Genomic DNA, 14,181 nt, shown 5'->3' on the forward strand with positions numbered 1-14,181 from the left:
CAAAGTCAAGGAGGACAAAATACTCACATTTCACTTGATTTATTGGCTCACATCACACAAAAACAAAACGTTTACGCGTTTCGGCAAAGAGCCTTCTTTAGAGCCTTCTTCAAATGCTCTGAAGAAGGCTCTTTGCCAAAACGCGTAAGCGTTTTGTTTTTGTGTGATGTGAGCCAATAAATCAAGTGAAATGTGAGTATTTTGTCCTCTATGACTTTGAAAACTGAGATGTGCTACCCTTTCAGCCTTTTTTGAACATATTTTGGATTTTGGGTTTGGCACTCCACCAGTGGCGCTGGAAGTACTTTTAGGTAGGTCCAAAGGTCGCCGGCAATTTTTTTTTGGCCACTTTGTCGCCAGATTAGAGGAATATTAACATTAAGATTAGACTGTTGTGTCATTATTCAGTCACCTTTTCTCACTCACCCCCATGTCACCACTTGCTCCCACTGCTGTGTTGGAATCCTCATTCTCTCTCCCACCCTTTTTGGACTTTTAGCCATATTTAGAGGAATATTTAATTTTAAATTAACATTAGGATTATACTGTTGTGATGTCATTATTCAGTGTTTTCTCCTCTTCTCTGCAGCATTACTCAATTTACCCTCAGGACTCAGGGACAGTGATAGCCTACCTGCTATTCCTCCAATATATCCAGGGCCGGATTAATAGTACCATGGGCCACCGGGGCTATTCATTTTCTAAGCTATTCATTTAGCCTTTTAGTCATAAAGATTATATCTTCCAGACTGAAATGTTATAACAGAAGTGGAGTATTGGCCAGAATTACATGAACATTTGGACACTTATTCAGCGGGTATTTTGCATGTTGCGTTCAGGTGCACTGTAAAAAAAAAAAAAAAAAAAAAAAAAAAAATTACATCTCTTGCCACCAGGGGGTGCTGCAGCGCCCACCGCACCGTGCTTCCAGCGCCGTTGCACTCCACTGAGAAACCCATTGTTGAAGCGCAACCTTCTTTTTCTAAACATCGATACAATATCATCAGGCAAAATATCGCGATATATTGCCGTATCGATTTTATTGCACAGCCCTAGTGTCGGTATGTATTTTGTTTACTTTCCACTTGACAAGTGACTTGTCCGTGCCGGTATGCATTTTGTTTATAGTTTGATCTCTCAGCTCGGAATCCGCACAGTTTTAGTATTCACTGGGTTCACTCTAAAGTCAGGGAGAATTGGCGGGTAAGCACAATATCAGTCTCAATCGATGCCTTTTATCATAAGCCCAAACACTTTCAATGCTGGCAGCTCTCAAATGAATAGGAAGTGAGGCAGACAAAAAAATTAAATAAAATAAAAATCACAGTGGATTGTCAGACAATGAACCTCATTGAAGCATAACTCTTCCAGCAGTAGTTGACTCTGGCTTTGTGAGCTCAAAGGGGGACTGTGCAAATGATAACATGCTTTGATAAAGCTGCCCGGAAAAGTCATTGGAAAAGTGTCAGCCCAAAGATTACGCCTCAGTAGGCTATGTCATCATACAAGTCTGAGCCATAAGGTCGTTTGTTAGATTTGAGGAAGGAACGTACAGTAAGGGAGGAAACCTATTCAAAACATTCCTTAGCGATCTGCAAAATGTCCTCCAGCCCTGGCAAAAATAAATAAATTAATTAATCTGATTATAATACTTGAAAATATGTATGAGTAATAATGCATCCTTTGAATCAGGCTGTCCACAACTAGGTCAAATATCTCAAATATCCAAGTGGGTTGAGCCTTTTATCCAATGTGCCTCTGAAGTGCCACGACTACGTACTTTTTAAAAATGTGGAATGTATGTCACTTTTAGTGACATTTCTAGTCCCATGATCTACTGTACTATGTTACAGGCTGAAATGTTCCCCTCGATGCTAGTGTACCTCTCTAACTCTCTGCCTCTCACCTCTGGTGCAGAAGGGGCCGTCGTAGGCGGTATCAGTGCAGTCACAGGAGTAGCCGTTGTACTTCTCCAGGCACTTCCCTCCGTTGCGACAGTACATCCTGTAACTGGTGCAGTGGCCTTGGCAGCCGGGCTTGACGCCCGGCGTCACCTTTGCCCTCTCCTCCAGGTCCAGGGTGACGCCGTTCATCCGTAGGGCACGGATGCAGCCCAGGAAGCCCCTCTGGCCCCCCGCAGCACCTGAGGAGCGAGGGGAAGGCAGGGAGAACAGAGGAGAGTGAGGAGGGAAAGCCATGAAACGTGGGGAGTGGAAGGAGGGATATATCCTCCTTATTTCTAGCTGCCATGATGCCTTACGTGAATATGGGTCCTTCTTCCGATGTAATCCTCCCAGCCCCCTCCCCACCGTTACGTTGTTGACACGGACACAACATAGCCCGTCTGTAAAGCTGTGTTCACACCGAGATATTTATTTTTCGCTCTGTCGCTTGATTCAACCCTTTGGAATCGCTCTGTTGCTCTGTTTAAATCGCTCATCAACAGGCACACGAATTGACGGACATGTGGGGGCTATAACGTTATGCAATGTCATGATGTTTGTCCACTACGAGCCACCGTAGATGTTTACAAGCTAAGCCTATCAGCGTGCTCCTAATGCGAGCTCCATACCGGTAGTACAGACTTCACTTCATGTCAGCTGTCAGCCTGTCAATGCGGTTTGTTGCCACACAATAAACCAGTGGTTTGTTCCAAGCCAGTGTGATACACGGCAGCCAATTAGCGTTGAACAGTGAGCGACTGATGCCAGCGTATTTTTGCTCGAGTTGGGATATTTCATCTGGGGCGACGAGCGTATTTTCTCCCAATCGCTCTGTCTCTGTCGCTCGGACGCCCAGCGATTTTTCTCCCGGGCGAATATACGCTCAATCGCTCGTTTGCATTGACTTTGTATGTAAACTCGATGCCAGCGAAAAACTTTAATAGGTTGGTGTGAACGCAGCTTAAACGATGTTTCAAAGCTGCAGGTAAAGGGAGCAAATCATGTCCAGCTTGGCCGATAAATATCCCGAGTTGTTCAAAGAGCAATAGGTTAGCGGATGTGATAGATAACATGATTACATTCCCTCAAATAAGTCGTCAAATGAGTGTTATTTCTTTGTGACAAGCAACTTTTTTTTCAGCATCGGAGTTTGATGAGGAAATGTGTTGAGTACGAGTGCCACAGCAGACCCTCTGCCAACAAGTAACGTTAAAGGGATAGTTCAGTTTGTTTGAAGTTGGGTCCTATGAGGTACTCTCATACTCTGGACGCATCGTGCACCGAGATAGGAGAACTGCACTCCAGCTGCAACAGGCACAGAGAGCTGTCTGCTGAGTGTGAAGGGGGCCATGAGCAAAAACGTAAAAAACAACAGAAAGAATACATAAAGTGCTTCCATACTGCTCACCTGGCATAATGCAAGTCTCCACAAGCCCTGAGATGCCAAGTTGACTTGAAAATATGTAATTTACACCTTGTTTTTAGCTAAAATCGCCACTATAGCAAGGTTGTACCCTAGTTGTTGTAATTTTAGCTGCTAGCTCCAATGACGATTTCAGCTAAAAACAGGGTGTAAATGACATATGTTCAAGTCAACTTGGCATCTCAGGGCTTGTGGAGACTTGCATTATGCCAGGTGAGCAGTATGGAAGCATTTTATGTATTTTTTCTGTTGTTTCTTTACGTTTTTGCTCATGGCCCCCTTCACACTCAGCAGACAGCTCTCTGTGCCTGCCGCAGCTGGAGTGCAGTTCTCCTATCTCGGTGTGTGATGCGTCCAGAGTGCTTTACCCAGTGCACTGACTGTATGAGAGTACCTCATAGGACCCAACTTCAAACAAACTGAACTATCCCTTTAACCAGCTGCAGTCACGTTCTAGACCGGACCTTGCACCCATAATCATTTTACAGCGGGGCATTCAAAAATAAGGTGGATAGAGCATGTGAAAAAGCATGAGTGAAAACAGAAACACAGGTTAATGAGATGAGAAGACAAAAGGGAGAATGTAAAAGAAGTGCATGTATATAGTAAGGATATATATATATATATATATATATATATATGGTTTTAATTTGACAACATATACATCCTAAATTACCCCGAGCTTACTTCCTGTTGCAGTGTTTGCTAATACAATAGCTGACACTGTTCCCTAGCAACAATTCTGTGAAAACCGTCTATAGCAGTGGTTCCCAACCTTTTTACACCAAGTACCACCTGAGAAAGTAGTTGGCTCTCCAAGTACCACCATATGACCGACGTTAAAATACAGTCTATTCAGCCAGGCCCGTAGCCAGGGTTTGAGAAATACCGAGGTCATTTTAGCGCGGCGTGGGGGGACCAGGGGGGGCTGTGCACCCCCGGATAGAAAATTTTGTCCATTTTAAAGTAAAATGCTTCAATCTGGTGCACTTTGAGAGCAAAATGAAGAGGCTAGATCTATAAAGAACTACATACATCATGTTAGATTAATATCCTCTTTACTGTGCTGTTGCTTTAAAATGATACAAAAAATAAATGTCTCCCCATATGATATAATTTATATTCTGCATACAGGTCACATGGCAGAATACTGCTCAATTAAATACAATGGCCCATCTACACAAACATCACTTACAGGGGAGTTACTTACCCATTCACTTCAATAGAACTGTCCCCAAAGTCTAGCCCCAATCTAGCCTCAATGCAAAATCTGAATGTTGTGAGTTATCTCTCTTCTATAGCACACAGAGAGGAAGCAAATTGTTGCATTTCCGATCAACTGTCGCATTAAAACATCAATGACAGATTAATAGATCTGGGGACCAGGGCTATTTAAAAAAAAAAAAAAAAAAAAAAAAAAAAATTTGGTGTGGAAAATACCGAGGTGTCCTCAATGGTAGCTACGGGCCTGTATTCAGCTATGCACAGTTCACGCAGGAGGCAAATTTATTCCAACCTGCAGCCTATGTGCAACCTGCAGCAGCTGCACTTGTGCTGGGTTGACTGCTGTCTTCACCTCCTTGTGCTTCATCGTTGCTGCTCTCCTCTACTACAGCTCTTTTACGATTCCCTCCCGTTTTGATCCACTTCATAATTTAAACATTGGGATTCCAGGGATCAAGTACCACCAGCAGGGGGGGCGCAAGTACCACCTACCTTGAGAAACACTGCCAATAATATTAATAATTATTATTATTATTTCACTTTCACATGTTTGAAAACTACTACTAATGACCACCATGGATTTTGCACAAAAACTTTTTTTTTTTTTTTTTTTTTTTAATTTTCACAGAGCCTTCCAAGTACCACCAGCAGGGGTCGCAAGTACCACCTACGGTACGCGTACCGTAGGTTGGGAACCACTGGTCTATAGTATATACAGTAGGACAGTGATACTCAACTTGCGGCCCGCGATGGAATTGCATTTTTTTTTATTTTTTTTTACAGTGCACCTGAACGCAACATGCAAGATACCCGCTCCAAATGTTCATGTCATTCTGGCCAATACTCAACTTCTGTTATAGCATTTCAGTCTGGAATATGGAATATCTTTCAATAATCTATGATTTAGCTGCCAAATTGTTCGTCTGTTCATCTGTTCGCTACCCAGGCACTTATGTACTGTATGTACTTAACCTAACTAACTTAACCTAACTAACTATCTGGTGTGCACAACATTGTCAGACTAAACTCCGGCTGACACCCCAAAAATCTACAATCTGCTACAGAAAAATGTCTATTGTTTGTTTATTAACCGGCCCCTGGCCTTCTATCATTTCACGAAAGTGGCCCCCGGGCAAAGGAAGTTGAGTATCCCTGCAGTAGGAAATAGGAATGAGCAAAAGAGGAAGAACATCCAAAATAAAATGAAGGGAGTGCAAACCGAAGTCAGGGTCACACACGCCATTTTGGATGCAACTTAAGAGACTGAGTTACCTCCTGTAGAGATGCTGCTATAATGCCTGGAGGAAGCCACTGATGCCGTGTTTATCGTTTCAACTTGCTCTTGAAACGACCTTCAACTCGTTTGATTTCTTCACTAATTAGCGAGGCCTAATGAACACTGTCATAATGAACGCTCCGCATTCAGCAAACCTACACAGGCAGATGCAAGCATGGCAGCAAACTACACACTGAAACACACAATCAAACACGCCACATGTCCCTCCCCAGCTGATCTGAGTCAGTCAATAGAAGCATTCATTCTTAGCCTTGGGGTGTCAACAGCCATTTCTCTAAAGTGCTTCTATCGTCTTTCTGGCCTTGCAACATTACAGTCTAACTACCCATTACCTTGGACAGAGTAGAGGTGTTAAATAGATTAATGTGGACCTAAATGACTATAGCAATAAACACACTTATAAACATACACCCACATGTACAAATACACACAGACAAACATACATAGACACAGACAGAGATAGATACACACACAGGCACACACACACATGCACATGTATACACATTAATATTAATGAGAGCTGAGGGGCATTTTAGTTATTAAAACCTCTCAATTACATTCTTCAAAATACAGAGAGGTGTCCATTAGAGAAGACATGTTAAACACACACACACACACACGCACACACACGCACACACGCGCACACACACACACACACACACACACACACACACACACACACACACACACACACACACACACACACACACACACACACAATCATTACCTGTAATGAGAACTGAGGAGCATTTTAGTTTTTTAAACTCCTCAATTACATTCTTCAGACTAGAGAGGGTTGTCCATTAAGTCTCCAAGTCTGTTAAGCAGACTTGGAGACACATACACATGCATGCACGTGCACACACACACACACACCTCCATCCTACCACAGCCTCATTCACACACACACACCTGCCCCCGTAACCATGCAGATACATCACAGCATGGCTAATAAATGTTCTTCCATTTTCTCCTGCCAACACATTGTTCACAGATTAAGATGCAACTGGGCTTTCTCCACTTTCACAAGAGATGTGCCTTTTGCCAGAGCTGACCCCGGGTGCTTTGGCTGTCCCTAGACAGAGCTGACCCCGGGTGCTTTGGGGGTGTTCTCTCACCTAGACAGAGCTGACCCCGGGTGCTTTGGGGTGTTCTCTCACCTAGACAAGAGCTGACTCCGGGTGCTTTGGGTGTGTTCTCTCACCTAGACAGAGCTGACCCCGGGTGCTTTGGGTGTTCTCTCACCGAGACAGAGCTGACCCCGGGTGCTTTGGGTGTGTTCTCTCACCTAGACAGAGCTGACCCCAGGTGCCTTGGGGTGTTCTCTCACCGAGACAGAGCTAACCCCGGGTGCTTTGGGTGTGTTCTCTCACCTAGACAGGGCTGACCCCGGGTGCTTTGGCGTGTTCTCTCACAGAGACAGAGCTGACCCCGGGTGCTTTGGGTGTGTTCTCTCACCTAGACAGAGCTGACCCCGGGTGCTTTGGGTGTGTTCTCTCACCTAGACAGAGCTGACCCCGGGTGCTTTGGGTGTGTTCTCTCACCTAGACAGAGCTGACCCCTGGTGCTTTGGGGTGTTCTCTCACCTAGACAGAGCTGACCCCGGGTGCTTTGGGGTGTTCTCTCACCGAGACAGAGCTGACCCCGGCTGCTTTGGGGTGTTCTCTCACCTAGACAGAGCTGACCCCGGGTGCTTTGGGGTGTTCTCTCACCTAGACAGAGCTGACCCCGGGTGCTTTGGGGTGCTCTCTCACCTAGACAGAGCTGACCCCGGGTGCTTTGGGGTGTTCTCTCACCTAGACAGAGCTGACCCCGGGTGCTTTGGGGTGTTCTCTCACCTAGACAGAGCTGACCCCGGGTGCTTTGGGGTGTTCTCTCACCTAGACAGAGCTGACCCCGGGTGCTTTGGGGTGTTCTCTCACCAAGACAGAGCTGACCCCGGGTGCTTTGGGGTGTTCTCTCACCTAGACAGAGCTGACCCCGGGTGCTTTGGGGTGTTCTCTCACCTAGACAGAGCTGACCCCGCGTGCTTTTGGGGTGTTCTCTCACCTACACCCAAATAAATCAAGGTGGCTCTTCAAGCATAAGGCCTACATAATCTGACTCTGGTCTTGTTTGAAAGGTAAGAAGCTATGGAATAATCAAGTGTAAGCAAACCTACATCTATTACCATACCAGAGTAAATGGAGATGCAATAAAGGACAAAATCATATTTTCATCCTCGCCTATATTTATTGAATTGCATCATAAATGGTGCATTTTAGTGTATTTTCATCAAACTTACAGTTACAGTTGTAGTCAAGGAGTATGACAATACTGAATGTATATGGCATTATATCTTTGTTAGGCATCACTGCTTATTGTTCCATGCTGCTATACCTTCAATAAAAAAAAAATATCACAAAAAAAAGTAGAGTATGACAATACATTCAGCAGCATTATTTTTTGTGGCATCTTGGCTATAACGGTGATATTGTCTTTTAGATTATTAGATAATAATTAGATTATTCACTAGGCGAGTACTTTTTTCCCTTATTGCATCTCTAGTAATTTGCATAAGATATTGATAGCTATATTACTACTGTGACATTATTAAATTTTGTGCAAGGGCAGGCACGTGTGTTCTGCACGGTGCACCTACATGTGGATTCACGCTCGTGTTCAGTAACTCCGGACTCGGACTTAGGTAATGGGGACTCGACTCGGACTCTTCTAAGGTGACTGGATCTTGGACTGGGACTCGAACACAGGGGACTGGATAGATATATAGTGACTCGACTACAACACACACCACTGTCCACTGGTATTCAGAGCAGTTCTGTTAATTTATGTTGTGTGTAGATATAGGGCCCTATTCTCCCACAGGCCTTCGGCGCTAAAACGGGCCTTAAACGCAAAAAACCGTGCCTTGCGCCTGCTTCGGGAAGATATCAATATGGCTTTACGCTGCCAAATGCGCTTTAGGCCGAATGGGCGTGGCGCAGTCCCAGAATGGGCCAGACTGGGCGTGTCGGCCTTAAATCTCGGCGTAATGATATCTTCCCACCTGGCGTAAATTTAGCGCTTTGCGCTTTTGAAAACCAGGCCTATTCAGTGCGCCAGTTGCGCGGAGCGCTCCCCTCTGGCTCTCTCCCTCCCCTCTGGCTCTCTCCTCTGTCACCCTTCTCTGTGTCACTCTCTCCCTCTCTCCTCAGTCTGACAGGCACAATACGACTGTCTCTCTCTGACTCCCTCGCTCAGACAGACACAACACACGTCCTATAGGAAATAGCAGTTGTAAGTTCACTGCCTGTGAATGTCCCAGCATGCAATTGGGTACTCCATTTGGCTACTAAATAGCAACCAAATGAGGCGAAATAGATATAAAAGGTCGATCTAAAATAATGTGTAATGGTAACACAGCCTGCAATTGTAGAACATTTCAATATTGGACCAAATAAAACATCGAAATTAAAACACCACCCTAAGTGAAACATATATGTCCTCCTGGGCCTATATATATCTCTTGTAGATTTAACGTGATTTAGATAAGTGTCAGCGGAACGCGCTTCAGAACGCGCTTCTACTGTCATGTGCTATACTGTGATGTCCGCTCCAATAACTTGGCCCTACTTCACATTTAGTTTTACAATAAAAACACATTTATGCAATGACTTTACATAATGTAGGGTATATTTATGTGCATCATCCTTCCTGCAGCAGGCGAGAGAAAATGATATCTTTCTGGACAAACTTTCACCAATCTAATAGGCTATATTTTTCTAGCTGATGCATTTAGAACATTCTTTTCACTTTGATCTTGCTATAGTGTAGGGTATTTACATGCTTGCAGTATTTAAACTGCAGTTAGATTGGTTTGAGAAGCATCATAATATGGAATAATAGCCGATATATGGAGACAGACAGACGGGATGAAGGGAGGGGGGGGGAAGCAGAGGCTTGGGTTTGTCTGGTTTTACTGGACCACTGGAATTGGAGCTTAAAAGGCAAGCTTGTGATTCGTTTATTGCACTTATCCAATGAACTGATGGTGCATAATTTTACGCTTAAAAGGCGTGGTTGTAATGCTTTAGGCTGCGTGTAGCGCCAACACCAAGATATCAAGTGCGCTGGTCCACGCCCACTGATCAGCGCTGCGCCAGGCGCTCGGCCTAGAAACTACGCCGATGCAATGATAGGGGCCTTAGGGCTCTATTTCCCCCTGTCCTTAAATTTGCATTTATGGCTGGGTCCATCGCTATTAGTGGGCGTGGTCACACGCATTCCCTAATTTTATGTGGCGCTAAAAGCCAAGGTGTGCGGCAGAAACCATTTAACCACACTTTTAAACGTAGATTTATTCACACGTGTGGCCATTGGTGATCTCCAGTAAACCAATCACATTTTTCCCTTCCAAGCTCCTGATCCACGGAGCCACTCCAGTCCGGTTGCGGCTGCATGCTGTCATCTCTCCATGCCAATTTGGACATCTCAGCGCATCACAGATCATAGCCTAAACACCTCTCCCGCACACACACTGAAGAAGGGCTGCTGCCCAAAAGTCTGTGTGGCAATACAAGTATTCAACTTGGAGTGCTGTCCTCCTTTCTTTTCTTTTTTTTGAACAATATTTTTATTCAGTTTCACATTTTTCTCCCCACATACAGTACAGACAATAGTAATCAAATTCACATACTACATAATTATATTAAGAAGACAAAACTAAACTAAGCAAAACAATAATAAATAAAACAAAACGAAACAAAGACAATTTTTTTTTAATTAAAATAAAAACAAAAAACAAAAAACAATGCACATCAACGAGCTAGAAATGATATCAGAGGGTCCCATACCCTCTCAAAATCTTCTGCCCTTCCTCTACTGATATAAGTCAGGCGTTCTAGCGCCATACAGGCTGCCATCTCCCTCTTCCAAACTTGTATTGATGGTATTTCCATTTTTTTCCAGGACAGAGCTATCATCCTCCTGGCCTGCACGAGTCCAAAATCGATCAAAGTCCTCTGCTTTGAGTTACCAATAAAATGAACTGGGAAAATACCTAAAACACATAATTTTGCTTGACGTGGGACCTCAACTTCAACAATTTCTGTTATCGTCTGAACAACACTCTCCCAGTATTTTTGTAGCTTCGGACAGTCCCATACACAATGAAATAGAGTACCCTTTCCAACAAAGCATTTACTACAGGTATCAGGAATATTAGGGGACCAACGATTCAGTGTAACAGGGGTGATATAAGTTCTCATCAGCCACTTATATTGTAGAAGCCTCATTCTTGTATTAATGGATTGTTTTTGGGCTTTTTCAAATGCCTCCTCCCAATCAGCTTCATCTATGTCCCCTTGAACATCTACTCTCCATGCCTCTAACCTGTCGATAGTAGATTCCTTATCATATGACATCAGATCTGTGTAGAAGAAAGAAACATGCTTCCTTCTCTCTGGAGGCAGAAGTGTGAGATTTTCGATATGAGACAATAATTTGAGACATTATTTGTCCTCCTTTCTTGATGGCATGTAGAGTTCTCAACAGTCCTAAAAAATCTAATCCGACCCAAGCCAACCCGCTTGAGACGCGGACCAGGCTCAAATCGCCCGCCGTTGTCACATACACTCACTCAGCCCGATACCAAAACAAACAAACAGTTGTTAGACCTAGGACCAGTAGCGGCTCGTGCATTTTTGTCCAGGGAGGGCTATATATAGGCCTGGACGATGGGGTTGAAATCAATATGATAATCATAAGGATTCTTCTCAATAGCAATATCATATGTTTCACGTATGCAAAATCAGTGTTCATCTCATTGAACTGAATGGTGATGTCAAACAAACCTTATATTTTCAAATAATATTCCTGCCATACCTCATTTGATCAGTTTTTAAGTAACATTTGCTTGTCATCATCAATTTAGACAGCAAAAATGTCGCTATTAAAATAACTTCATATCATCACGATGATTCCACTGAAAGACAACAATAATAGGCTATTGAATTATCGTCCACTCCAGCCATAAATCAAGCAAGTAGTAACGGACGTTACTAGCTACTAGAAACGTCTGAAAAAGAACCCGAGTGTATTTTCTTCCTCTGTCTGTAGCCTGTTGTTTAATGGCGAGCTCAGGGTGATCTGGTCCAAGCTCTTTCACTCAATGCTTCTCCTGTAAAGTCCGTCTCTCAAACAGCGTCGTTTTGAGTGACTTCACAGAATTTTCTTTCTCCATTCTTGCAAAACGTCTTTTGTGTTTTATGGCAGTTGAAAACAAACTTCTTTGCTTCGCGCGCGTGCTGCAGGGAGACAACAAAGCCGTCGGCGTGGGACTGCTACTAGTGTTTATACATACTGCGTCGCTACCCATCTACGTAGCCTAGCCTACGTCACGACACTCACTCTACCTGACCCCTCCACTTGGTCGCTAGATACGTGCGCCCAGAGCCCTCCCAAATCCCTTTGTTTTTGAGAGTGAACAGCGCATGTGCAACTACACAGATCCTGATACTCTAATGATCTGCACTGGTGGAAACCGGAAGTCCCCGGACGGCGTCCGTGGCAATTAGGTGCAAGAAAATATTGACCCAACAACAGTACACATGTAGATAATTATGAATCTACATATTTATTGCAGATTATATACTCACTATCTAATATTCACCTCGCTCATAAAAATAAATAAATATATATAACGTTTTATTTCCCTCTTCTTCATGTATACAGTGGATACAGTAGGTTGGGCAGCACCCTGGCGCCCTCTAGTGGCCGGCCGCCACTGCCTAGGACATTATAAAAAGTGTGCAATTAATGCTGCCGCGGCTCAAATAATGGGAATAGTATGTATGTGTGTTACTGCCATAAATGTTTTTCAGCTTTCATGCTGTCCTGAACGTATGCTTATCCCTTTTCGGGCTGTCACTCCTGCATCTCCGCTGCGGGGCTACTGAGTGCGTAATTGCTGAGAGCCGCGCTCAGTGATGCTGCTCTATTTGAATTTGAATTTCGTTCCACCAGCACCCATTTTATTAATCAGATATTTTTTATTCGTTTCTATTAATATATATACATTGAATTCCACCAATTTAGTCCGTCATTTTCCCCTTGGCGCACACAAAGACACATGCTTCCATCACTGTCTGCTTAATGGCGAGAGGGACTTCAGCTGTAGGATTTTCTGTACGAATTTTCAAGTTAACTTTTGCAGTAGCTAGGCCTAGGTTACTGGCTATATCCCCGGCGCACTGAATAAGGCCTGGTTTTGAAAAGCATTAACCGCAAAATTAACGCCCGTTGGGAAGATTGCTTTAGGCTGGTATTTAAGGCCGAAATGCCCATTCTAGCCTATTCTGGCACTGCGCCACGCCTCTTCAGCGTAAAGCACATTCCGGGGCGTAAAAACATGATGGTATCTTCCAGACAGCCCAAACTGACGCGGGACGATAGCGGTAGGCAGGCGTAAAGCGTATTTTTTGCATTTAAGGCCAGTTTAGCGCCTAAGGCCACTTTAAGGCCAGGGGGGAAATAGAGCCCATAGGATGTAGTATATGACTGTGATCACTGATGATGCTACTGTATGTAAAGGCCTTTGAGACATGCTTGTGAGATAAGGGGCTATAAACTGAACTGAACAGAGCTAATCCAATCCTACAGATGTTGGCATCACAGAATGATTCTTTTATAAAACATGCTGGACTCATTCAGAACGCACTGGCGGGTGGCCTTACAGTATACAATGGCAAGTGATGTGTCTCCTTTTCCCCCTATTTCTGTCTGGTTTGAACCGTTCAGCACTGGCAGGTGCCCAGAACAATCTTGACCCACTCCATGAATTGGTGAGCGAGGCCTCCCTGTTTAGAAGAGCTGCCATAAGGATGTCATTTGTATTGGTTTTAGAGGAGCACTTTGAGTCTGACAGTCTAAATGCCATTTCAAAAGCCTTTCCACCGCACCCACATTTCCAGGGGGGGATATTATCATCGCAATCCCATTTTAGCAGCCCAGAGCTTTATATTTGTTGGTTTACAGCAGAGTTCTTTTAAACTGTCGCTCTTACAGCTCCATTATGGGCTTGCTTCTGATGGATCCCAGCATGGCAAGTGCACTAGTATACTGAAATAAGTGTGCGTCTCTGGCTGAGACACTAGTATACTGAAATAAGTGTGCGTCTCTGGCTGAGACACTAGTATACTGAAATAAGTGTGCGTCTCTGGCTGAGACACTAGTATACTGAAATAAGTGTGCGTCTCTGGCTGAGACACTAGTATACTGAAATAAGTGTGCGTCTCTGGCTGAGACACTAGTATATT

At 44.0% G+C, this 14,181-nt stretch overlaps 1 protein-coding gene across 1 annotated transcript in view; it reads right to left on the bottom strand.

Annotated features, from left to right (window-relative positions):
- The window catches only part of LOC310772489 (contactin-associated protein-like 2), a gene marked incomplete at both ends in the record, with an annotated part of 736,946 nt that overhangs the window by 61,259 nt on the left and 661,506 nt on the right, over positions 1–14,181 (bottom strand). Inside the window, one exon of the mRNA XM_083632310.1 lies at positions 1,907–2,143. Coding sequence (XP_083488436.1) covers positions 1,907–2,143 — 237 coding nt within the window. The remainder of the gene's footprint in view (positions 1–1,906; positions 2,144–14,181) is intronic.

This window comes from Poromitra crassiceps (genome assembly GCF_964638095.1).
Source record: "Poromitra crassiceps genome assembly, chromosome: 2".
In the NCBI taxonomy this organism is placed as follows: domain Eukaryota; kingdom Metazoa; phylum Chordata; class Actinopteri; order Beryciformes; family Melamphaidae; genus Poromitra; species Poromitra crassiceps.